At 40.6% G+C, this 26,076-nt stretch overlaps 1 protein-coding gene across 9 annotated transcripts; it reads right to left on the reverse strand.

The window, feature by feature from the left end:
- Positions 1 to 121: 121 nt before the first annotated feature.
- On the reverse strand, positions 122 to 25,919 carry Fam228b (family with sequence similarity 228 member B). Of its 9 annotated transcripts, none has more exons than XM_005322593.4 (10): positions 25,774 to 25,899; positions 25,228 to 25,355; positions 19,812 to 19,880; positions 16,490 to 16,681; positions 15,774 to 15,854; positions 12,654 to 12,741; positions 12,409 to 12,559; positions 7,726 to 7,830; positions 412 to 495; positions 122 to 322 (listed from the first exon to the last, which is right to left on the reverse strand). In XM_005322593.4, exons 2-10 carry the CDS (start codon positions 25,321 to 25,323, stop codon positions 232 to 234), a joined length of 957 nt encoding a protein of 318 aa, XP_005322650.3. In that variant the 5' UTR covers positions 25,324 to 25,355; positions 25,774 to 25,899; the 3' UTR covers positions 122 to 231. The 9 variants fall into 9 exon arrangements, 8 of the variants coding, with proteins under 8 accessions (XP_005322650.3, XP_077885714.1, XP_040127325.1 ...); XR_013429186.1 differs by lacking the exons at positions 122 to 322; positions 412 to 495 and adding exons at positions 4,197 to 4,757; positions 6,238 to 6,500; XM_078029588.1 differs by lacking the exons at positions 122 to 322; positions 412 to 495 and adding an exon at positions 4,197 to 5,735 and having other exon boundaries at positions 25,804 to 25,919.
- Between the last annotated feature and the right edge of the window lie 157 nt (positions 25,920 to 26,076).

The raw sequence follows: 26,076 nt of genomic DNA on the forward strand, positions 1-26,076 counted from the left end.
GTCAGCATCCTCATATCAGAGAAAACATTCGGCCTTTGCTTTTTTGGGATTGGCTTGATTCACTTAGCGTTATATTCTCCAACTCCATCCATTTACCTGCAGATGCCATGGTTTTACTCTCTTTTAATGCTGGGTAATGTTCCATTGTGTGTATGTGCCAAAGTTTCCCTATCCATTCATCCACTGAAGGGCATCTAGGTTGGTTCCACAATTTAGCTATTGTGAATTGTTTCAGCAACATTTTTTAATTTCTGGGGAAAATACCTTTGCAATAACTGTCCATCCATGGTATTGCCGTCTCTTAATTGCTGTAGGCATTGAGCTGAAAAACGAATGATAAAAAAAATAAATTTATTGCAGATGTTTTCCTTAGAGATAGAACAGGATGTGTGGGCTCTCCTCAGTCCTCACCTGCAGGATTCCTGCTTGCAGGTAAACTCCTGAAGCAGCTGTCCTGTGTCCCCTTCCCACTGTATGCTCCTTGATTGCTGAGACCTTTGGAAGGTGACAAAAGGGAACAGTTGAGTGTGCTGCAGTGGCGAGGGGCTTGCGGTAGTACAAGCAGCTAAGCTGAGCAGAGGCCCTGGAGCCTGGTCCTGGCAGAGCTGAGTGATTCATCTTGCAGGCAGGTCTCCTGAGTCCCCTGCCTCCGCCTTGCCTTGCTCTATCTCGATTCGGAAACATGGAAATACTCAGGGACAGAGCCAGCCCTAGCGTGGATGGAGCAGGTCACCAATGCGTGATATGATTGGAAGGACCCCCAATGGTCCTGCTTTCCGAGGTCAGTAGACTTGGAGCAGTAATTTATACTAAGATGGTTGTGATTTAGAAAATACTAGATTCCATTCTTTGGTCAAACCTCTAGATCTCTAAACCCCACCTCACCATCAGCTGATGACCTCACGTCATTGAGAAAATGAGCAGAAATAAACCATCTTCCTTCACGGAATCCGCCCAGCTAACATCATCTCTATCCAGACTCTGCTTTCCTTCCTTCCACTACAAGGAAACTGAGTGCCCTCGGCTTTAGCCCAGGGGAGCCACCGTGAACCTCTGGAGAGTCGTTTTCTTTCATGGTGCTGGGGATTGAAACCAGAGCCTTGGGCATGCCAAGCAAGCACTCTACCAGCTGGGCTATATGGTCAGCTCCTCTTTCTTAGCTTTTATTCCACAGCCAGCCCATCCCCTGAGAGGAACCTGGATTCTGTCACCTGCACAGGCCACAGGGGGTGGGGATGCCACCTCTCTATCTGCTGCTCTTCCCGCCAGCAACCCCGCCCCAGCTTCATCAATTTGCTCTCCCGCTGGTGCATTTCCAATCATGACATCTGGCATCTGGTAAGAACATTGCCTTGTCCCCGACCCTCTCCAGCCACCAACCCATCTCTCCACTCCCTTGATAGCAAAATTCCACAAAAGTTTCACTGTCTTCCCGCCCTCACCCTGTCCTCTCTTGAATTCCCTCTCATCAAGCTTTCCTTCCAAGGACTCCACGGTAACTTCAGTGATAAAGTCACCAGTTGCTTCTCAGTCTTGCTGAATGCAGAGGAAATCCTCAGTCCTCATTTTGCTTGCCGCCTGGAGGCATTGTGACATGGTGGTGGTGCCCTCTTTTTTGACACCCCCTCTCTCTGGGCCTCTGCGACATCACGCTTTTCCTTTTCTTCCTACCTTGGTGGCCAGCCACTTGCTCCTTTCACATTTTTTCCACTGGCTCTGCCTCCTCCTGCCAGCCTCTAAATCTTGGAGTTCCTCGGGACTAGTCCTCATCCTTCTCCTGACATTCACTGCCATGTGAGCTCCTAATCAAACAGCATCTCTGTGAAGATGGCTCAAAGTCTCATCTCCACCCAAGACTGTCCTCCCAGCTCCAGCCTGTGCGTGCTGCTGCCCACTGCGTGGCCCTGGGGAGGTGGAATGGGCAGGTCACAAGTACGGATGGACGCGCACCTGATTCTAGTCTCTGAGTCTCTTAGGCAATAGATGCGATGTTCTAAAGAGAGGTGTGGAGACCACTCTTCAGGATTTGCAAAGTAGAGGTGAAACTGGTGTGGTGTTTAACTACTCAGCCACATGAGGGGTAGTCAAAGGTCAGAGGCTGGGACTGTAGCTCACTGGTAGAGCATTGCCTGGCATTTGTGAGGCACTGGATTCGATTCTCAGCAACACTTATGAATAAGTAAAATAAAGGTCCATCAACAACTAAAATATATATATTTTTAAAAAGATGGGCTGGGGTTGTGGCTCAGTAGTAGAGAACTTGCCTCGCACACGCGAGGTCCTGGGTTCGATCCTCAGCACCACATAAAAATAAATAAGTGAAATAAAGGAATTGTGTCCAACTATAACTAAAAATATATATATTTTAAAAAAGAAGTCAAGAATTTAAACTGAATAGGAGTGTTGTTTGTTTTTTTTTTATTTTTATATTTTTTTTTTGCAAAGAGTTGTTGGTGTTTTGCGAGCACTCCTGACAACACTTCAGGTGTTGGGGTGCATGTTTGCAGTATGTCATTTACTTAGAGCCCACCTAAGTAAATGGACCCAGGCTGTGTTGGCTTGGATCCTGCCTGAAGGAGCAAATCTCTGCAGAAGGAGTAGTGGGACTTGCATCAGAGGCTGAGGGGTAGGGTCATAAGCAACCAGCTGGAAAAGAGACCCTCAGATGAGAAATCTCCAGCAATAGGAGTTTTCTCTGAAGCTCACTTGAAAGTGTCCTAGAGGATGCTTTAGACTAAACTAGGTATCATAACATTAGAGGTAAGAGGAGCTGGGTGAGGTGGCACATGCCTGTAATCCCAGCAACTCGGGAGGCTGAGGCAGGAGGATCACAAGTTCAAAGTCAGCCTGATCAACCTATCGGGACTCTAAGCATCTTAGCGATATCCTGTCTCTAAATAAAATATTTTTTTAAAGGGCTGGGGATGTGACTCAGTGGTTAAGCACCCCTGCATTCAATCTCTGATACCAAAACAAACAAACAAAAAACTTTAGGGATAAGAGACTTCCTGCCCCACTACCTCTTTCCCCCCTCCCACTAGGACTCTGAAGAAGACTAGAATCACAGTGGCATGATGCAGAGATAAGAAATAAAGAGGAGGATGGGAAAGAGAGGAGATGTCTACCCCACTCTCCTGTCCTGTACTGCCAGCCTCAGCAGCCCAGGCCAGGGCGAGAACGGAGAGAAATGAAGATCAGCATTGTTGCCGTTAGACCAGAGAGGCCATCTTAACTACCTAGGGGAGACTTTGTAGCCAGAAGACTTTACCTTCTGAAAAGCCCAGGACAGGAGGAAACTACCCCAAACAGAACATGCTTAGGTGGCTGGTGAAGGAAACCTGAGTGGCTTTGTAAGTACACCTGGCAAAGCTCCTTCCATGTTGCACTGGAGGCCGGGTGCCCCGAACTGAGCCCCACACAGGACGGCTCTGCTCACACTTCTCTCTTCAGTGAATAGGTCCACAGGCCACCAGGCCCCTCAGGACAGAAATCTAGGAGAGGGCTGTCTTTGACTCCTGCTTCCCCCCACTCACCACGTCAACAGGAAGGAGCTCTGCCAGCCTGTTCACCTCCCGCTCCCCACGACCGCCCCGAGCTCCGGCCACCATGCTCCTCTGCCCAGTCCCGGCTCCTAGCTGCTCTCCTGCGCCTATGATAGGGTGTACAGCAGCCTTATTCTTTCGCTGAAAAGGTTGTTGTTTCTCCTTGGAGAGGCTTCCCATCCCACTTTGCCTTGTATTCCAGCTCCCTGTCGTGGCCTGTGACCCTCATACAGCTGGGCACCTGCCTCCCCCAGCCTGTCCCCTGCCTTTCCCTCACACTGTGTCGCAGCCTCGCTGGCCCTGGCTGCTTCCTGAACATGCCAACTGCAGTCCCGTCTCGGGCAGTCTCCTGTGCCGATCCAGGTGTCTGGCTCACTTCCTCAGGCTGCTGCTGCGCACGTCTCTTCAGAGCACCTTCCCTGACTCCCCTCCTGGCCCATCCCCGCCCCACAGCCCTGTCCTTATTACTAACTTGCAGGATGATACAGGGACTTTTGGTTATCGTCTGTCTCCCCATCGAAATGCAAGTGCCACTGACGAGAGCTTTGCTGCTTTGTGCCTCGTTAAGTCCCCAGCCCCTCCAACGCCACCTGGCTCAGAGCAGGTCTAGGTGCACGTTAAAATTTTGAGAGAGCAAACAAACACTGGGGAGGGTACTGAAATGTGGCAGTAAAAGGAACTGACACAAAATGAAATTTTAATAAATTTTCATGAGTTTAAAAAAAAATCCATTAGGGAGGAGGGAAATGGAAAGACAGGAAAGAAGTCAGCCGGACAGATCGCCAAGTGAGACACAGGCTCTTCACGTTTCTCCATCTTTCTTTTTTCTTCCACAGGCGATCCTTTGTTGAAATATTGTCTAGCTGGGCATCCTGCTGTTGACGTCATCTATGATACCCTCAGGGTGGCGGCCATCAACATTGCAGCCTACAGTCTGGCCAGCCCCCATGATCTCTTGAAGAATTCCAGAAAGTTCTCTAGCTAAAGGCAGAGCCACATCTGTTGGGCAAGTTTGATAATGTCATCCCAATTGATGTTACCACTGTGTTTAATGTTTTTTCGTTTCTTTCCGTCTCTCGAAGGTTCCTTGCGGGCTTTGATGGTCAGGGTAGAGACAGAGGGTACAGCCTTGATCTGGGCCTGTCTGAACCATCAGTTTCACAGTGATTCCCAGGCCCTTCAGCCACCAGCTAGCTTGGCAATGTCACCACCAACCTGTGGAAGACAGACCCAGGGGGCTGATCTCGGGGGCCATCAGTGCACCTCAGGTTCACAGACTTGATCTTGATGGGCTGAACTTGGGCAGCATGGCACATACCGGCTGGTGTCAGATTAAGGGCAACCACAGGAGTCGAACCTTGACCTCCTCTGAGCTGCGCGCTCACTGATGAATTCTAACTGGGAGGGGAGGAGGAGGAGGAGGAGGAGGAGGAGGAAGCATTTTGACCTCTCTAAAGCCACTCCCAAAAGAGGCAGGGGACAGCTGGTGGAGAGAACTGAGGAAGAGCTCGCCGTCCTGGAAGCGGTCTGGGCAAGGTCGGCAGGTTTCACTGGGGCTCTCCTAGGAGAGCTCTGAACGCTAGACACCTGTATTTTCTATAGTTTACATTTGGGGGCTTTTATTTTTAAATTTCACTACTTTAATTTAGTGTTGGTCCTTTGGAAAGTTTTCTGTCTTGATTGAATTAAAGGAACAAAACTTTGGCCTGGCTTGGGTGTAAGTGGCAAATAGTAGAGAACTGGTAGGAAAATAGACAGGTGGGACCTCAGGAGAGGGAGCCAGGGAAATCCCGCACAGCAAGGCCCCCAACAGACGGCGCCTCCATGTGCAGCTCTGCCAAGTTGCCGGGATGGAGCCGACAGCTCTCCGTTCCTTCTGAGCACAGGACACCGCCTCTCAGTTTCTCCTGTCCCACCCCCACCCCACCCCGACTAGAGCAGGTGTCCCCTGCCTCCTCTCCTCTGGGAAGCCCGCCACACGGTGCAGTTCCCCGCTGCTCAGACTGCGGTGCCTGCAATGGCTGCCCCGTGTGCTGCCCTGGCTCTCGCCCATCCTGGTCTTCATCCTTTTCTGCCTCCTGCTTGACATTTAAGGAAGGAAAACGTTCTTCAGAGTTGGCCTCTGTAGTACTTGGGTTCTTTCCCTCCTGATAACAGAGAGGTTCTTTTTCTGGAAAGGATGGCCCTTTGTTTCTGAAGGGAGGAACCAGGAAGGAAGGGATTCTCTTAACTCTCAACTCAATTGTAGCACATTACATTTTTTTTTAAGATTGAATTTACATGATTTTATGAAAAATAAACCCAAATAAATGGAATTACCTTACCCTAGTATTCTTTGCATCTTACCTCAATACGAACTCCCAGGTTCCCCAACAAGGTGATATTCCCCTTCTGATCTGGGTCACCCTCTGCTACAAGAGGTATTTGAAAACAAAATCTCTCTCTTTTTTTTTCCAATTGAGAGAATTTAGAATGCAGATATTGATTATCCTTAAAATCTTATCCAGACATGTTATTCTGTTTGAGACTGCAGCAGTCAGGGTACAGAGAGAGGCTTATTCCTTTGGACTCTGACATACACAAGTGATTCTGAATCGTTCTATATTTTAAGGCCTTCAGCCACTGAGCAAATAGGGCTTAGTTCCAGTACTTCCTTTATCCAGCGCTGCCTATTCAAGGAACAAAGCTGCCTCACCTCAGGGACTCTGAGAAGTGCACACCAGTTAACTCCATCTCTGACATCATCCGTTTCTATTTTTTCTTTTAATTTATTTTTTCCCGAGACAAGGTCTGGCTGCGTTGCTCAGGCTGCTCCTGAACTCTGGACTCCATGCTTCTGCCTCCTCAGCCTCCGCAGAACCACTGAGAGCCACGGGCAAGTACCCTGCCGGCACCAAGCCAGCTGCCCTAAATGCCCCCAGCTGCAGCCGCCTGGCATTGACAAACCAAGTTCCAAACCTATTCAGGAAAAGGAAGGGAAATCAGGGCTGCTTACGCTGGCACTTTTTGGAACAGGGACCTGTAGGCCAACCTCCTGCCCAATGAAATGTAAGCTCATTTTTCTTCCACTTTGTTTTTTTACAGCTTTGCTGGGTACAGTTTACATGCCACAAAAGCCACCCATTTTTAAGTGTAAAGTCAATGGTTTTCAGTATTTTCACAGAGCTGTGCAGTCATGACCATGATCTAATTTTAGAACATTTCCATTGGCCCAAAACCTCATGCCTATCCACAGTGACTTCCATTCCCCGCCACTGGCAACCACTATGCACCTTCTACCTCCATAGACTTGCCTTTTCTAGGCATTTCATATGAAAAATAATCACACAATATGTGGTCGTTTGTGATTGGCTTCCTTTGCCGAGTCTAATGATGTTGTATCAGTACTTCTTTCCTTTTTATTGCTGAATTATATTCCATCATATGGCTACTCCTTGTTCATCCATTCATCAGTTGAACCTTGAGTTGTTTCCATTATTTTATTTTTGCTATTGTGAACAATGTTGCTATGAATGCTCACATCCTGACATTTATATGGACATAAGTTTTTATTTCTCCTAAGGAGAAAGCTATTTGTTGAACTGCTGTGTCATATGGTAATCTAGTGTTTAGCATTTTAAGAAACTACCAAACTGCTTTCCAGAGTTGCTGTACTTTTTCACATTTCCTCCAGCAATGTCTGAGGGATTGCATTACTGTGAATCAGATTACTACAAGTTATGTAATTACATACAGAAATCTCTTTACTTTTAATTGCATAACTAGTTAACTAAGAGGATAACTAAGAGGATCCATGTTTCATGTGGTTGTAGGCACCACTTCTCTGCTTATGACATCTTTTCAGTCTGGATTCAATACTGTAATAGTTACCATCTTCCAAAACTCATCCCAAACCCTGTATACTGTTTCAATTTAACTAAAAATCTCCTAACCTTTAACAAGAGGTACAAGAGTTCAAGCATTTCCCCCATTTCTATACTTGTTATTTATGTTATTTATTCCTTAAGCCAGAGGAAAGTTGTCACCTCACCCAGACACCACGGTGGCAAGTGCCTGATGTCAGGTGGCACCGGAGCCTGGTGAGGCCTTGGCACAGATGCCAGCAATTGAAAGGATGGCAGGGTGACAGCACAGGCAAGCATTTAAATGGAAGGAGAGCAAAGCCGAGCAATAGCAGGCTTACTTGTAAGTGACTGACTTTTCTTCTTGGTATTCCGTCAGATGAGGCGCTCTTGCCGAGGGTTTCCAATCAAGACTACTAGCATTAACATTCACTTTCACTTTTAACCTGTAACCGAAGAACATGTGTGAGGATGTTTTGAAAACAATATCAGGTTAAATTTATGCAGAAATCATTGTTATACACTGACTGCTTGGTATCTGCTCAAAAATACCATTACTTAAAACTGGACAAGATTAATTAAGAGTTTCTGAAATCATGATGGGGATTGATCTACGATTCACTGAGGACAAAGAATCAGCCAGGCAAAATTTAAGCCACTCCCTATCCACTGGGAGCTTACACTTGGATAGAAAAAGAAGTTGTAAAGATGTGTCATTTACAAGGATAAACATAAAATGTTTTTCCACAGAGAGAATCAAGCTTTCCATTTCCCAGTCTCCCTTGCTATGAGGTGCCAGATGGGTGCCTTAGGTTCCTCCAGTCTTGCCCTCAGAGTTGATTAGAAGGTGGTTTTTGCCCTGAGTAGGGCAACTTGATGGCATGGATAAGATACAGATGTGGTATGGCAATGCATAAAGTATTTAAAGAGAGAAAGGATCCAATCGGCAAGACAGCAAAGTTGTGAGACCCTGTCAGAAATAAACAAACATGATAGGGGCAAAGAAGAAACTTTAAAAAAATTAAAATTTTAATATTCAACACCATGAAGAAAGAATTAGCAAACCGGAAAATATATCCAAAGAAATTACCTAAGGCGATACAGAATATAGAAAATATATTAGGAGACAGGAAATGTAAAGCATATATTGAGAGACATATATATGAGTATTCTGAATCCAGAACCAGAATGGAAATAATGAGGGGAAAAAAGCAATATTTAACGTGATTGTTGCTATGTTGCTGTGTTCCTGAACTGGTAAAACATATAAATACAGAGATCCAGGAAAAACAACATGTACCAGTCAGTTAAAGAAAAAGAAATCCATGCATAGACATCTGTAGAAAGAACACAGAATGCTAAAGACAAAGCAAAGTTCTTAAAAGCAATCACAAAGAAAGGACAAAAAATCAGAATGGCAGAAGACTCTAAAAAACAACAATAGAGGGCTGGGATGTGGCTCAGGTGGTAGCGCGCTCACCTAGCATGCATGAGGCACCACATAAAAACAAAATAAAGACATTGTGTCCACCTGGAACTAAAAAATAAATATATATTAAAAAACAATAGAGATCAAAAAATTATATAGCTTAAGCATTAAGAGGAAATAAATGTCAACCTAAAATTGTGTACTCAGTCAATTACCTTTAAAGAAAAATTGAATTCTAAGGCTGAACTTCAAGGATAAGGAAAATGGCCCCAGAAATATATAAAATGAGATGAGGCACATATGGATTCCTCCCTCACTGACTGTTAACTTCTCAGAGGACGCTTCACCTTGGATGTACCCAAAATGGAGATAATATTTAAATTAATAAAAGTATGAAATAGAACATTGAATGATTTTAAGTCTTTTTTAAATATATATATATATATTTTTTAATTTTTAATATTTATTTTTCAGTTTTCGGCAGACACAACATCTTTGTTTGTATGTGGTGCTGAGGATCGAACCCGGGCTGCACGCATGCCAGGTGAGCGCGCTACCGCTTGAGCCACATCCCCAGCCCAATTTAAATCTTAAGAAACTAATTCTTCTCCTTATTTTTCCATTTGTATCCAAGATCCCCCTCTTATCTCTTTTCTACTAGTTTCTATGAGGTGTCTCTCTTTATGCTTCCGTAACAACCTGTGCATGTCAGTGCTATTGCATTTGCCACATTATGATAGAATAATCTACTCAAATGTCCTCTGAATTAGATTATGGTTCTTTAAAGGCAAGTACAACTGGTACAACTGTATGCATAATTCTTTGATTGAATGAATTACTGTGGTGTTGTGGGTTGAACTGTGTTCCCCTCCAAAGATACATTCAGTTCCTAATCCCTTGTATATGTGAATGTAGTGTTATTTGGAAATAGGATCTTTGCAGAAGTAATGAAGTTAAAATAAGTTACACTAGATTAGGGTGGGTCCTAACCCAACACCAGATTTCCGATAAAAAGCAGAAAACCTGGACACAGACTCAGAGACAATCAGGTGATGAAGGGGGCAGAGGTTGGAGAGAAAGGCTACCAGCCAGGAATGCCAAGGACGGCCAGCAACCACGAGTAGCTAGGAGAACGGCAAGGGAGAGTCCTCCCCGGAGCCTTCGGAGAGAGCACGGCCCGGCCAACACCTTGATCTTAGACTTTTAGCCTCCAGAACTGTGAGAGAAAACTTTCTCTCGTGTTAAGCAACTTAGTTTGTGGTGATTTATCATGGCAGCCATAGGAAACTAACACACACGATGAAAACTCAAAACTTAAGCGGCCGGGGTGTGGCCCAGTAGTTAGAGCGCGTCTGCACAGAAACTGTTGTTATTACAGATCAGCCAGTGGAGTACAGATGTAGTGTCTGGGATTGTTAAGGAAGGGGAGATTAGAAGAAGATGTAAGAGTAGGCATGAGAGGGTTCAGTGCCGAATTAATTAAAGGGATTAGAAAAAGAGATAAAGAAGCAGCCAGGCCCAGTGGAGGACACCTGTTAATCCTAGCAATTTGGGAGGCTGAGGCAGAAGGATCACAAATTCAAGGCCACCTCAGCAATTTAGAGAGGCCTAAAGCAACATAGTGAGTCCTTGTCTGAAAATAAAAAGGGCTGAGGAGCTGGGTTGTGGCTCAGTGGTAGAGCTCAGTAGTGCCTAGCATGTGTGAGGCCCTGGGTTCAATCCTCAGCACCACATATAAATAAATTAAATAAAGGTACTGCATCCATCTACAACTAAAAATATTTAAAGGGGGGGGGGGGCTGGGAATGTAGCCCAGTGGTAAAGTGACTCTGGGTTCAACCCACTGTACCAAAAACCGAAAGAGATAAGGAAGAATCCTAATGTTTCCTATAATTAACAACACAAAAGAAGCAAGTTTAGGTGCATAAAATGATTAAAATGACTAGTCCCCCCTCAAGCACAAGGCAAAGCAACTTACCACTAGAGGCGTTTGAGGCCCTGTACACTAGCGGTAACAATAACCATAGCTGTATGCAAACTGATCAATTTCTGACAATATAGCCCAATTGTACACACCAATGATTGACAGATGCAGCACATTCATTTCTAGGGAAAAATATTAGTCTATACTATTCTTCCACTTCAAATATCTGGTATTCAGTCAAAAATTATAAGGCATGCAAAAAAAAGCAAGATAAAATAACACATTGTACAGAGATGAAAAAAATCCACAGAATCAGATCTATAAGTGATCCTAATCTTGGAACTATCAAGGAATTTAAAATAATTGTGATAAGTATGGTTAAAAAAAAAAATCTAGTGGAGGGGCTGGGGATGTGGCTCAAGTGGTAGCGCACTCGCCTGGCATGCGTGGGGCACTGGGTTCGATCCTCAGCACCACATAAAAATAAAATAAAGATGTTGTGTCCACCAAAAACTAAAAAAAAAAAAAAAAAAAAATCTAGTGGAAAAGGTAGACAACATGTATTAAACCAATGATGAATTTCAGGAAAAGTGGAAACTTTGTGGAATAATATAAAATGAAAATGCTAGAAATAAAAATCATGATATCAGCAATGAAGCGCTCTTTTGATGGACTCTGCAGTAGATGAGACACAGCTGAGGAAAGTCTCAGTGAACTTAAAGATATGTCAGTAGAAATCATCTAAATAAATGCAAAGAGAAAAAATAAGAGCTATAGTAATGTGGACATTGTCAGCAGTGGTCTAACAGACATAATTAGATTATCAGAAGTGAAGAAAAAAAAAACCAAATAGCAGACTGGGGCATAAAAAAAAAAAAAAACTGAGGTAAGAATGTTCTAGAATCTCCCCAAAATAGACATAAAACCACAGATACAAAAATCTGAGAGGGCTGGGGGTGTAGCTCAGTGGTAGAGTGCTTACCTAGCATGCATGAGGCCATGAATTCAATCCCCAATACCAAAAAATAAAAATAAAAACTAATTTCAGAGACCCTTAGGTAAGACAGAAACAAATAAACAAATCTAAAAACATCATAACCTAGTTAATGAAAACCAAAGATAAAGAGAAAATCCTGACCATACCCAAGTAAATATCACAGAGAATCAAGGAATTATAGATTTTTCATTAAAAATGAAAACTTTTAAAAATAATAACTATGAGGGGTAGGATTATAGCTCAGTGGTAGAGTGCTTGCCTTGTGTGAGGCCCTGAGTTCGATCCTCAACACCACATAAAAACAAATAAATAAGAACAAAGATATTATGTCCATCTACAACTAAAAAAATCTATTTAAAAAACAATAATAACTGAAAATATTTTATCACTATCTCAAGAAAAAAATTTTGCTCAGTGTGGTGGCACATGCCTATAATCCCAGTGGCTCAGGAGACTTGAGGCAGGAGGATCATGAGTTCAAAGCCAGCCTCAGCAATTTAGTGAGGTCCTAAGCAACTTAGTGGGACCCAGTCTCTAAATAAAATATAAAACAATGGCTGGGGATGTGCTCAGTGGTAAAGCGCCCTTGGGTTCAATCCCTGGTACCACCAAAAAAGAAAGAAAGAATTTTCAAAGCCTAGAATGTTCGTAATTTCTAGTATATCAGCCATTACCTGCTCCTTTTACAAAATTCACTTTCTATGTATCTTGTAGGCAGTTTCAGCCACTCATTTGGAGTCATAAAGTGCCTCGAATTAGAAATTATTGGGAATCTGGACTGGATCTTCTCAATTTCTTTAAATTCTTTCATTGTATATAGTTTGCCTGCAGGAAGACGAGTAATCCAAATTAGCACACTTAAATGCAACTGTCATTGCTCTTGGACTGTGAAACCACGTAAAAACTTGAAGCTGAGTACCAGTCTCACACTGAAGGAGAGTTCTTCTTTCATCATCCTTGTCACATTGTGCTTTTTTCAGAGGGTCACGAAACGGTGGGATGATAACCTACAAGAGAAGCGCTTATTTGAGGACTGGATTGCAGGTCTGAGGAGTAAACGTTTTCATCTATTGTAGGTTATCCACATATGGCTCTTATACAGAAGATTCAAGAATACAGTGTCCACATACTAATAGCAGGATCTATCTAGCTATCTATCATCTATTTACTATCTATCATCTACCTATCTCTATAACATATATCTATTATGTAGACCCTCTGTATATTTTTAACCATTACAAAGAGATGGGGTACTGTAGTACTTCTCTTAACAAGGCCCTATAGTCAAAAAGGCAAGATTAGTTCTTGTTTCAAAGTGTGGGTTCTGTTTTCAAAACTTCTTTTTTTTTTTTTTTAAAAGAGAGAGAGAGAGAATTCTTAATATTTATTTTTTAGTTCTCGGCAGACACAACATCTTTGTTTGTATGTAGTGCTGAGGATCGAACCCGGGTTGCACACATGCCAGGCGAGCGCGCTACTGCTTGAGCCACATCCACAGCCCCTTCAAAACTTCTTTTACATTATCATATATTCCTAAATTTTAAAATCCCTTTACTGTTCACAAAAGGAAAAAATGTATCCACATATTTGTCTTTATTCTAGCATCCATAATCACCAACATAATTAAAAATTATGCAAAACTTTACCAAAATGCTATTCAAAATGTAAATCATCTGGGCTGGGATTGTGGCCCAGCGGTAGAATGCTCGCCTAGCATGTGCAAGGCCCTGGGTTCGATCTTCAACACCACATAAAAATAAATAAATAAAATAAAGGTATCACGTCCAACTACAACTAAAAAATAAATATTAAAAAAATGTAAATCATCTGTTAACCACAATAGTAAAGCACTAGATCTATTTTAATGGCCAATGTTATCACATGACAGTTTTTTGTTTTTTTTTTTTTTTTTTTTTTTTTTTAAAGAGAGAGTGAGAGAGAGGGGGACAGAGAGAGAAAGAGAGAATTTTAACATTTATTTATTTTTTCTTAGTTCTCGGCGGACACAACATCTTTGTTGGTATGTGGTGCTGCTGAGGATCGAACCCGGGCCGCACGCATGCTAGGCGAGCGCGCTACCCCTTGAGCCACATCCCCAGCCCCACATGACAGTTTTATATAAGAAAACAGAATTCAGCAACTGTCACATTCATGGCTTAGACCCTAGTCTGAAATTATACTGGGTCATCTATGTATCTTTCTAGTAATAATCCTGGGATAAATAGAATGCAAAACATGACTTTTAGAGTTAAAATACACAGCGCTCAGACTGCCCTTTAAAATGGTGCTTTTACAGAAGTTATGAAGAGTGCTACTTATAAAGAGAAGACATCAACTTGCTATAAAAAGAGACAATATGAGCAATACTATCATTTTAAAGTATTTTTATATCACCTAGTGATTTATGCATAACAAATCAATTTTTAAACTTTAAAGAGAGAAACAACATTCTGCATAGGACTTGGCACATGCTAAGATAATAGAAAAATGGGATTCTAGTATTTGCTATAGTCTGAATGTTTGTGTCCCTTCCAAATCAAATATGTACAAATTCACCAGTGAGAAGGGCCCTTTAGAAGGTGTTCAAGAATAGCACCTTGATCTTGCACATCCCACTAAAGTTTTTGATGTTAATAAACAATATATCCAGTCTAAAGTATTTTGGGATAGAAGGAGGAACAAACTAAGATAGTATGAAAAAGATATAGTTTAAAATCTCAATATCTGTGTTCCTGATAAGTGTGTCTAAAACTCTAGTTCTTAAATTCTCAGTTTAATTTTCACCTATAAAATAGGGACTGTGGTATGCATGCACAGACACACACAATTTTTTTTAAAAAGATCTAGAATTCCAGAACAAATGTCAGCGGCTGAAAAATGTCTATGGGCCCAAAGGAGTTTTGGGGAAAATTTTATTTTGTTTAATAATATCCACCATTAGCCAAATGCTGGAAAATCGGACTCTGCTGGGAGTATAGGTTACACAGCCTATCTGGAGGACTGTCCAGCAGTATGAATCAAAATCATGCACACCCTTGAACTCAGCAATTCTACTTCTAGCAACTTGGCTGTGGGGAAAACAACAAGAAATATCAGGCTACAGAGATGTGCATCATAAGTCATTTATGACAGCAATACTCAAAAACAATCTATATGTTCAAATGGGGAATCTGCTAAAAGGAGGCTGTATGGTAAGTACATGATTAGAAACACATTTACACTCTGCTGTTTGCTGTGGAGTGACTTTGACACATAACCTATCTGTGCTTTGCTTTTGTCATCTGTGAATTACCTTATACAGTGGGAGATATTGAGAAAAAAAGTTCTAAGGCTTGGTTAAGGCTTCAGCGTAATATTGTGCAATGATTAAAGTTATGGGTTTCTATTTATTGACAGAGAAGCAATCCATAAATTGTTGCTGTAAGTGACAGCATATTGTAAGATCAAATGTATGACATAGTCTCATTTACTTAAAAAAGTTTCTTTTTTTTTTTCTTGATATTGGGAATTGAACATAAGGGCACTTAATCACTGAGCCATATCCCCAGCCCTTTTTTGTATTTTATTTAAGAGACAGTATTTTGTATTTTATTTAGAGTATTTTTGTATTTTATACATATATGTGTGTGTGTGTTTGTGTGTGTGTGCACATAAATATAGAAAGTCTAGAAGGATATACAGAAAAATGTTCATGAGTTAACTCTGGGTAATGGAATTATGACTGTTTTTTATTTTCTGCATTTGAAAAATCAATATTCTCATTGATCTATCGTGAAAATGGATTATTTGTGTATCAAATTTAAAAGTCTAAGGAATTTTTAAGCATTACCTATTACCCAATTATTATACAATATTTTCAAATTTTATAAAGTTTTAATTTACTTTGGCCTTTTGGATTTTTCTTAAGATATAGAGATGAAGAACTATTCTTAAACTCTTACTGCATTTTTAAGGAATCATTAAAGGACGAGTTATATAGTAGGGCCACTCAAAACAACCAGACACATACCATCAACACTAAAATGAGAAATTTACCTACTTTCATGAAATTGGGGTCTTCTTTGCTCATACAAAACGGATCATATTCTTTTGGATCATAATGTTGTATAAATGCATTTCCCTATAAGATGGAAATAAAACCACATGTAAGAATAAAAGGTACACAATTGGTTTTGAGCATGGCAGGACTAGAGTCAAACACAGTTTCATTCTTGTGCTTCAAAGTGGCATCATCAATGACAAATGCAATAAGAAAGAGAAGACTAAATTGGAAATTAAATTTAATTTATTCCAGTAGTAAATACATATAATAGTGATGAAAGGAATCTAGTTAAAATTTGTAAGATTTTAATGAAGCCTGTTGGAATACCAAAGGATTTGGAAATTTGTTTATAACAAACATCTGCAATCTTTTAAAAATGCAAAAAGAACAGAAATATTTAATAACTTTTCAACTAATCAAGTTTCAGAGCAAATTGAAAAATATATCCTAAACCTAGAGTCCAAATTTTTTAAATTGGCAAATAAAATAAACAATTTCAAAATGGTTTCCATGTACACAGTTAAATCCGGGCCTCAACCTCCTCCTCCATTCTTTCCCATGTCCTGGAGGTAGGAATGTTTTCTGCTGTCACAGGTATGTGTTGCACATACATAGGAGGAGAGGGAGCAGACTGCATGACTAGATAGTAAGCAAACAAAGACAATCATAATGTTTAAACTCAATGAAAAAAGCATTAAATGATTTCTTAGTACCTTTTTATTTACGTAGTTCAGAAAACTATCTAATTCCTCTTGTCTCCTTTTTTTAATCTTCTTATGTGAACAAACTTTGTCTATAATTTTCTTCTGGAGAGGATCTGCCACATGGTCAACCCATCTTTTATATAACATCTCTTTTCTTCTCGTATTTAATAAGTCATGATGTTGCAAATACTTATCAAATTCCTAGTAAACAGGGATAGAAAAGACAAACATTATCCTAAAACTTTCGATTTATGAAATTTTTAAAATTTCATAAATCTCAATTATTCCTAAAAATGACCCACACATGCTTTCATTAAATCAAATACCTATTTGGCTCCTACTGTTTGATACATACTGTGCTGAAAACAAGGAGTACAGGAATAATTGAGAGGACGTGTCTGCTCTCCTTGGGGAGACAAACTAAACAACTCCAACAGCAGAGGAGGACAGAGTAAAGAACATGTGTATATTTAGAATATCACACATATGGGCCACACAGTAATTGAAGAAGACATAGAAGAGAAAAAAAAAATTTTCTGGAGTCTTAAAAAATTCCTATTTTGGTGTTTCCTCAAGAAAATTAAACAGAATTACTATACAGCATAGCAATTCTATTTCTTATGTCACCAGACAGGGTTTTATGAAGGTCCCTCCTAGGGGCAGTGGGACCTCAACTCAGCCCAGGGAGGTTCTTAAAATGAATTTCAGGACAAATTCAAAAACAAAGCACAAGCAAAGACATCTTAGCAAAGAAACTGCAAAGCAGAGCAGGGTGTGGGTGCCCCTCACGTCTCAGAGAAGAAAAGGGACACACCCTGGGATGGGCCGCCCTCTAACAAGAGAAGAAAAGTGCAGGTTCCCGGGTAAGCCTTTGTGAGGATCAAATCCATGTCAATCGTTTGCTATCTGGGGTTCAGACCTTCTTGGTTAAGCTGTCTAGCCATTAAATCAGTTGTGGGCACATTGTGCAGGTCTTTGAATCTGGAGCCATTTAAATGGGTCTTGTTTTTGTTCTAGTTGATCTGGTACAAGCACATGCAGGAGTTTTTGCATCTAACTAAAGAGACAAGCATGGGGCTGGGGATGTGGCTCAAGCGGTAGCGCGCTCGCCTGGCATGCATGCGGCCCAGGTTCGATCCTCAGCACCACATACAAACAAAGATGTTGTGTCCACCGAGAACTAAAAAATAAATATTAAAAAATTCTCTCTCTCTCTCTCTCTCTCTTCCCCCCCCCCACTCTCTTTAAAAAAAAAAAAAAAGAGATAAGCATGGCTGGTCATGATTGTAGATCTGGGTCTCCCATCAAGTAAGGGTGTCCCCACTTCTCTCTCTCTCTCTCTCTCTCTCTCTCTCTCTCTCTCTCTCTCTCTCTCTCAGCCCAATCTCTCATTTAGCTATACACTCAAAAGAATTAAAAACAGGACTTAATTAGATATTTGCATACCAGGATTCATTGCCACATTCACAGTTACCAAAAGGTGGTAAGAACCCAAGTGCCAATCAAAAAAATAAATGGATAAATAAAATGTGGCATACACATACAAGGGAATATTGTTCAAGCATAAAAAGAGGTAAATTCTTGGGCTGGGGATGTGGCTCAAGTGGTAGCATGCTCGCCTGGCATGTGCCAGGCGCTGGGTTCAATCCTCAGCACCACATACAAATAAAATAAAGATGTTGTGTCCACCAAAAACTATATTAAAAAATTATTTCTCTCTCTCTAAAAAAAAAAAAAAAAACAGCGGGGGGGGGCGGTGGTAGATTCTGGTATAAGGTACAACATGGCTGAACCTTGAAAATAGCATGCCAAAGTGAAATAAGCCAAAGAAGGACAAATACTGCAGGATTTCACCTATGTAAAATATATGGAATAGGCAAAAATTGTGGAGCTGGGCATGGTGGCACTTGCCTGTTGGGAGGCTGAGCCAAGAGGATTAAATCAAGGCCAGCCTCAGCAAGTTAGTGAGCCCCTAAGCAACTTAGTGAAACCCTGTCTTAAAATAAAAAATAAAAAAGGGCTGGGGAATATACTCAGTGGTAAAGTGCCCCTGGGTTCAATCTGTTTTGTAGAAACAGAAAGTAGATTAGTGGTTACCAGGGGCTTTGGGAGAGGTAAAAATAAGTAGTTAACTGCTTATTGAGTACAGTATTTCAGTTTAGGGGTAACAAAAGGATTTGGAAATAGCAGTGATGATTGCAGAATTATTGTGAACATATTTAATAAAACTGATGGTACACTTAAAAGTTGTAAAATGGCAAATTTTATGCAGTACATATTTTGCCACAATAAAAAAAAAGTGATTTACTTTAAAAAAAAAAAAGATTTTCAAAGTGAGAGACATTTGGCCTGGGCCTTAAAGAATATAAAATTATTTGATTATGCAATAATAAAAAAGAATGGCAGAGAATGAGGAAGGAGAACATTCTATGAGGAAAGAGAAACGTAAATGCAAAAGTGTATTAGAACCTTTTAAAGAAGATGCCTAATTAGACCATAAACTAAACATTCTCACTAAAACCTCTCATCTACCTTTCATGTAACAAATAAAATTATGTGATTGGTAGCATCATCATGAAATCAAAAGGAAAAAAAATATTAGAAACCCTGAGATGTTCTCTGGGTCTAATACTCTTCAGTTATCCCCAGTGATAATTTCTTTTCTTTTTAAAGAATATGATAGAAAATTCTTGTGTGTGTGCGTTACTGCAATTGAACCCAAGGGTGTTTTGCCAGTGAGTGACATCCTCATCCCTTCTCATTTTTTATTTTGAGACAGGGTCTCACTAAATTGCTGAGGGTCTTACTATGTTGCTAAGGTTGGACTCAAAATGGCAATCCTCTTGCCTCCAGTCTCCTGAGTCAATGGGATTAACAGCTTGTGCCACCATGCTTGTCTAAAGAAAATTCTTAAAAATAGAGTGACAGTTTTATTATACTTTGCATGGATGTTCTCTTAAGCTCATCCTGCTACAGTTAAATCCAGTGCTCACCCATGCATATCTGAGTAATAATTAATAATCAACCAGGCGTTCTGATCACACTCTAAAAATTAGGTGATTCACAGTGACTCAGTAGAATCCTTATAAAATGAAGGAACAAGTGAGTAAGCAGATATTCTTCAGATGTATCTATTAAAGGAATTCCCCCCCACCTTGTAGGAAGAAAGAAATTCTATAAGAAACACTCCCAGGATCCCTTAAAGTTAATCCCAGTGCTAAAAAATGTTTTAGATTCTATTTTCTAAAATTCTTTACAGGGTACATTACATTGAAAGTGAAAAAAAAAGTTTAATTTGTTCATTGACATAAGTTTTGTAGCCAGTTCTTACCTTAATTATATACTTTTCTCTACATAAGATAGATTGAATAGCTGCATCAATGTCTTCTTTAGCTAAGGCCTAAAAGAACAGAATAAAATGTTGAATATCAACTCTTGAAAAATTAAATTACTGGTACTATCTGAACTCATTGACAGACATATGCGTGAAAGGTTCTGATTTTGAAGAAGAAAATTCAGTTTTTCCATTTCTCTCTTTTTTTTCCTCTTTCCACATTTTTTATTAGTACATTACAGGTATATATAATGATGGGATTTGTTATTACATAGTCATACCAGTTTCTCTATTTCAAATCGTATCTCCAAGTACCTTTTTAAAGAGTATTTTAATCTTTCTGCTCTTGATTAGAGCTTATTCTAAGGGAAAAAATAAACTCAGCTCTCAGGCATTTTGAGTCCCATAACAGTAAAATGGCTTGCCCAGAGTCACAAAGTAGTTAGAATCCATTTTTTTTTCACATCCAATAAAATGTTTTTCCTTTATGGTTTGAAATACACACAAACAGCTTCTATCAACTAGATAAGACAGACTGGTCTTCCAGCTTTAAGTTTTACAAAACCATCTAAGAATTTGTCAACAGTCTCATAAAATGCTTAGTGCCACCTAAGACAAGTGCTATACCTATAAGAAATACCACTAGTGTAAGATAATAAAAGGTCTTAGAAAGAAGTTCTATTCAATCCCCTGTTCTTCTTTCTGTTCTTCCATGGTGAACTCACCCACTAATTTTGTTTTTCAAAATTGCTTAAATATAAGCTAAAATAGAAAAACTGTTCATAAAATAAATCAAGGAAGAGTTATATTTTTATCCATTAACTTACACCTATTCATGAAATGTAAAATCATATCAAATGGGTGATTGGATCTTCTCAAAAAGAAAAAGATATCTTATTGAAACAAAAAGAAACTTGCTATCAATCAAGGTCTTCTTTCATTCTTTCAACTAATTTTTCCATGACAACAAATTATCTGAACTTTTATCAGACAGTAAGGATATAAATATAATTAAATTAGTTTATCATTAGTAAAGACTCTTTAGCTATCAAGTAAATATTAATAATAAATAATATTTTGTACACAATGCATATCTTCAGATTTTAAAGCAATATAATCTTTAGGGACTTGTTCATAACAACATTAACTTTTCCATTTTCATAACAAACCTTCCACAATTAAATATTTGCCATTAAATACAAAAGTTAAATCCTCTCATAATCACATAAATATAAAATATTCTCAGGGCTGGTGCATGTTCTACATGCATGTTCTCAGCATGTACAAAGCCCTGAGTTCAAGCTACAGCACCACAAGTTAAAAAGAAAGAAGTCAGGCAAGGTGACACATGCTTGCAATCCCAGTGACTTGGGAGGCTGAGGCAGGAGGATCACAAGTTCGAAGACAGCCTCAGCAACTTAGCTCGAGGCCTTAAGCAACTTAGAGAGACACTTTCTCAAAAAAAAAAAAATTAACAGGATTGGGGTATACATCAATGGTAAAGCACCCTTGGGTTCAATCCCCAGTACCAAAACAAAAAGAAAATATTCTCAGGTTAACTGGTGGTGGAAATAATTCTGTCCCGCTACTTTTTATTTCCAGAACAGATGAGTAAAATTTCATAATCAAAGAACTATCTTTTCTAATTAACCCCATAGAAGTTAAGGTCATAGGAGTTTCCTAGAAAATCCTGAGCTAAACCACAGTTTAAATTCAAGTGTGTCTGGGCTGGGGTTGTGGCTCAAACACTTGCCTACCATGCATGAGGCGCTGATTTCGATCCTCAGCACCACATAAAAATAAAATAACCATATTGTTATAGCTAAAAATAAATATTTTAAAAAATTCAAATGTGTCTAATTCAAAATTCATTCTTTCTTCTTTTTGCCTAATAGAATTACTATTCCTGTCGGATCTGTTGTTCTCGACTATGATGGGGGCTGAACCAACATTCTAGCTCCAGCCAAAAATAAGAAAAAGACATTGAAGACACTGGAAAGTGACCAAAAGCAGGGCCAATGGAAGGTAGTGAACACTTGGAAATAGACAACAGCCCTGGATGAACTTTCAGGTTTTTGTGGACTTTGAGAACAGCGATTAATCAGAGCTAAAGGAGGTAGCTAAAACTCAGAAAGAAACACATACACTGGTTCAGGAATTAGTTGAAGGCAACCATGTGAGCTGGGAGGTGAGAGGAGAAATACCTAAAAGAAAAGAGCCACAAATTCTTCAAATGAACTCTGGCCAAATCTCTAGCAGAGTCTTTTTGGGGGGGCACAGGAAGGTCCCAGGGATTGAACTCAAGGGCACTCGACCACTGAGCCAAATCCCCAGCCATATATATATATAATTTTATTTAGAGACAAGGTCTCACTGAGTTGCTTAGTACCTCGCGATTGCTGAGGCTGGCTTTGAACTCAGGATCTTCCTATCTTGGCCTCCCAAGCTGCTGAGATTATAGGCATGAGCCACCCTGTCTGGCTTCTAGCAGAGTCTTTCTTGATCTATATACCCACAGGGCAAACTCCATGCAGCCCACCTAAAGGTAAAAAAAGGACTAAACAGTAACTTTATTCACTACTAACCAAGGAAAGACAAAGTTTGGAGTTCAAGTTCAGCTAAATTCTTAAAAAAAAAAGTTCAATACCTACTTAAAAAAAAAAAAAGTTCAATATTCTTCAGAGGACTATAACAGAATCCAGATCCTCTATGATGTATCACTTATAATATCTAAAATAAATTGAGAATTGTGAACACACAAAGAAAGAGGAGAAGCAATCACTGGAGAACAATTCTGAGATGGCCAATACATTAGAATTAGGAGACAAGGATTTTAGGACGCTATTATAGCTACGCTTAAGAACTTAAGGAGGGGGCTGGGGATGTGGCTCAAGTGGTAATGTGCTCGCCTGGCATGCGTGCGGCCCGGGTTCGATCCTCAGCACCACATACCAACAAAGATGTTGTGTCCGCCAAGAACTAAAAAATAAATATTAAAAAATTCTCTCTCTCTCTCTCTCTCTCTCTCTCTCTCTCTCTCTCTCTCTCCCCTCTCTCACTCTCTCTTTAAAAAAAAAAAAAAAAAAAGAACTTAAGGAGGGCTGGGATTGCAGCTCAGTGATAGAGAACCTGCTTAGCACGTTTGAGGCACTGGGTTTGATCCTCAGCATCACATAAAAATAAATAAATAAAATAGAGGTATTGTGTCCATCTACAACCAATAATATTTAAAAAAGAACTGAAAGGAAATATGCCCATAGTCAATGAATAGAAAATCTTATCAGAGAAACAGAATTAAAAAAAAAAAACTAAGTAGGAAAATTCAATTATTAAATTTAGACAAACAAATCTGAGTGGGTTTAACAGCACATTGGAGATGACATAAAAAGAGTCAGTGAACTTGAAGAAACAGTATTAAAAACAATTCAGTCTTGTGGGGCAGGGGTTGTGGCTCAGTGGTTGAGCGCTTGCCTAGCATGTGCGAGGTGCTGGGTTTGATCCTCAGCACCACATATAAATAAACAAATAAAATAAAGGTATTGTGTCCAACTACAACTAAAAAAAATTTAAAATGAAAAACAATTCAGTCTAAAAAAAGTGAGAAAAAAATTGGAAAATAATTAACCGAGCCATAGTTGCCTATGAAACAATGTTGAAAGAGTTAACAAATGGGTAATCAGATTTGCAAAAGTAAGGAGTAAAAAAAAAAAAAATGGAACATCTGAAGACAAAAACGGCTGGATAAGAACTTCCACTTTCAGACATAAGAGTAACAAGGAATAAATGTACCCCTCCCACCCCAAATAAGTAAAAAATATTAAATAAATGAAACAGTCATTTTTAAGATATTGAACACCAGCCAATGAAGGATAGAGGCCCCTAAAAAGCAAAAACCAAAGAGCCCATGTGTCTCCCTAAACTGAGAAGGATCTAGGAGTCGGGGGGAAGCCCAGGAAGATAGTAGGGTACGTGGGGAAGACAAGCCACAAAAAGGCTCTGGAGATCTGCAAAAGATCAGAGCTACAGAAGGTCCCCCTGAGCCTTCAGACGAGTTTAACCCTATAAGCACGTGGGAAACCCCTAAAGAAACACTGGGGTTGGGGTGGACAGTGCTGAAAGAATTAGATAACCAATCCCAAGAGGTCACATAGACCCAGGGGTACTTCCTTTAAATCAGCTACAGTGCTAAACCCCACAGTTCACAGATCAAATCAAATATCAGTTAGAATACAAAAAACTGAAACTCTCAGATATTATTACCGGGAATGTAAAGTAATTAATGACTTTGGAAATCAATTTGACCCATTATAAAAAGTTAATTTCATTTACCATATGATCCAGTCATTCCTCGCCTAGATACCTACTCAAGAGAAATGAAACATGTGTCTGTAAAACAACATGTTCGTGAGTGCTCACAACAGCTTTATTTATAAAAGCCAAAGATGAAACAACCCAAATGTCCATCCATACAGTGGACAAATTGGGATATACCCATCTAATGAGATAACATTCAGCAAAAAGAGAAATCAAACATTGGTGAACTACAGAATAATTATGATGAGTGAAACAAGCCTGAGAAAAAGACTACATACTGTAAGATTCCATTTGCATTAAAAATGTAAATGCAAGGGCTGGGGTTGTGGCTCAGAGGCAGACTGCTTGCCTGGCATGTGTGAGGCACTGTGTTCAATCCTCGGCACCACATAAAAAGAAAATAAAGGTACTGAGTTCACTACAACTAATATATAAATATATATATATAAAAAATGTAAATGTAAATTAAATTATAGTGACAGAAAGCAAAGCAGTGTTGCAAGGGGTGAAGAGGTGGATTACAAAAGGACAGAGGGAGATACACACACACACACACACACACACACACACACACATCTCCAAACCCCAAAATGTACACTTTAAATATATGCAGTTTATTGTGTCAATCATATCTTAGTAAAACTGTTTAAAAAAAGAAATTAAAACATATCAAAATTTGGGTAAAGCAGTACTTCAAGAACTTACAGCTTTGTTGAGTTAAAAAAAAAAAAAAAAAAGTAGCTGGGTGCAATAGCACAAGCCTGCTCCCGAGGCTGAGGCAGGAGGATTGAAAGTTCAAGGCCAGCCTCAGCAACAGCAAGGCCGCTAAACAACTCAGGGAGACCCTGTCTCTATATAAAATACAAAATAGGGCTGGGGATGTGGCTCAGTGGTCAAGTGACCCTGAGTTCAATCCCTGGTACCCCCCCCCAAAAAAAAAAGAAAGAGAGAGGTCAACGACCTATATAATTCCACCTTAAGAGGCTAAAAAGTGAAAAAGCAAAGAGACCATTAAATAGAAACAGAAAGCAACAGAAAAAATACCATGTAGCACAAGCCATCGCCTACTGCACCCACCCACCTAAGAACCTCAATGTACCTCGGTGAAGGCAAGCTGTGGTTCCAGCCATTCTTTTGAGCTCTTGACTCTGGGAAGTGTGGCAGTTACCAGATCACGGCTGCCTACGTTTTTCATTGTGGCCACGAGTAACAGAGACCCTAGAAAAACTAAAAGTCGTTTAGTAATTAAAATTCACAGACATCATCTTTTCTGTTTAACAACCAATACTTTTGACTTTGAGCGGATGTGAAATGGGGTTTGAACACTAGCCAACCACGTTTTTTCTAACAAGAGGCTTCCCCACAAGGTGTGATTTTTTGTTTTAGACAAGCTCCCACTAAGTCGCTTTGCTGAGGCTGGCCTCGAACTTCCAATTCTCCCGCCTCGGCCTCGAGAGCCGCTGGGCCTGCACCGTGCGCTCTGCGCCCAGCCCCCGCAGGCTTTAGACGGCGTCTCCAGAGCCAGACGTTTTGCAGCAGGTGTGACTCTCTGAACTCACGCCCAACCTCTTCTCCTACAAGTGCCCCCAAACCAGCCAGCGGGCAACAGCCTGGCCTCGAGGGTGCCGTGTGCAGCGTTCTCTACCTTTTGTAGCCCTGTGTGCGAGAACCGCACCTTTCAGGCTACCGGCGCGCAGGCCGAGCTCCTTAGAGAAGGGAAGCTGGGGCTTTGGGCAAAATCTGCGAGTCCTCAAACTCCGAGAGACCACGCCTCCCCAGGGCCTGCGTCTGCGGCAGAGGCTGTCGGTAGGCGCACGGGCAGATCTAGGCGCCCTCTCCGGCACCTGGGGCGCGGGGCGCGCGCGGCCTCCCCAGACCTGGGCTCCGCGCCCTCGGCGTGCACCGGCCACTTGGCTGCGCCGCACCACGCTGGGCCCCGGGCCCGAGA

The sequence above is a fragment of the Ictidomys tridecemlineatus genome, chromosome 12 (genome assembly GCF_052094955.1).
Source record: "Ictidomys tridecemlineatus isolate mIctTri1 chromosome 12, mIctTri1.hap1, whole genome shotgun sequence".
Taxonomy (NCBI): Eukaryota; Metazoa; Chordata; class Mammalia; order Rodentia; family Sciuridae; genus Ictidomys; species Ictidomys tridecemlineatus.

Excerpts from the sequence above, each read along its gene's own strand:
- Fam228b (XM_078029588.1), bottom strand. The coding sequence starts at position 25,323 with ATGAAAAACGTAGGCAGCCGTGATCTGGTAACTGCCACACTTCCCAGA. Across the intron at positions 15,855-16,489 it reads TGAACTACGTAAATAAAAAG|GGAAATGCATTTATACAACA; the intron begins GTACTAAGAAAT and ends TCCATCTTATAG. Across the intron at positions 12,742-15,773 it reads AAGACCCCAATTTCATGAAA|GTTATCATCCCACCGTTTCG; the intron begins GTAGGTAAATTT and ends CTTCTCTTGTAG.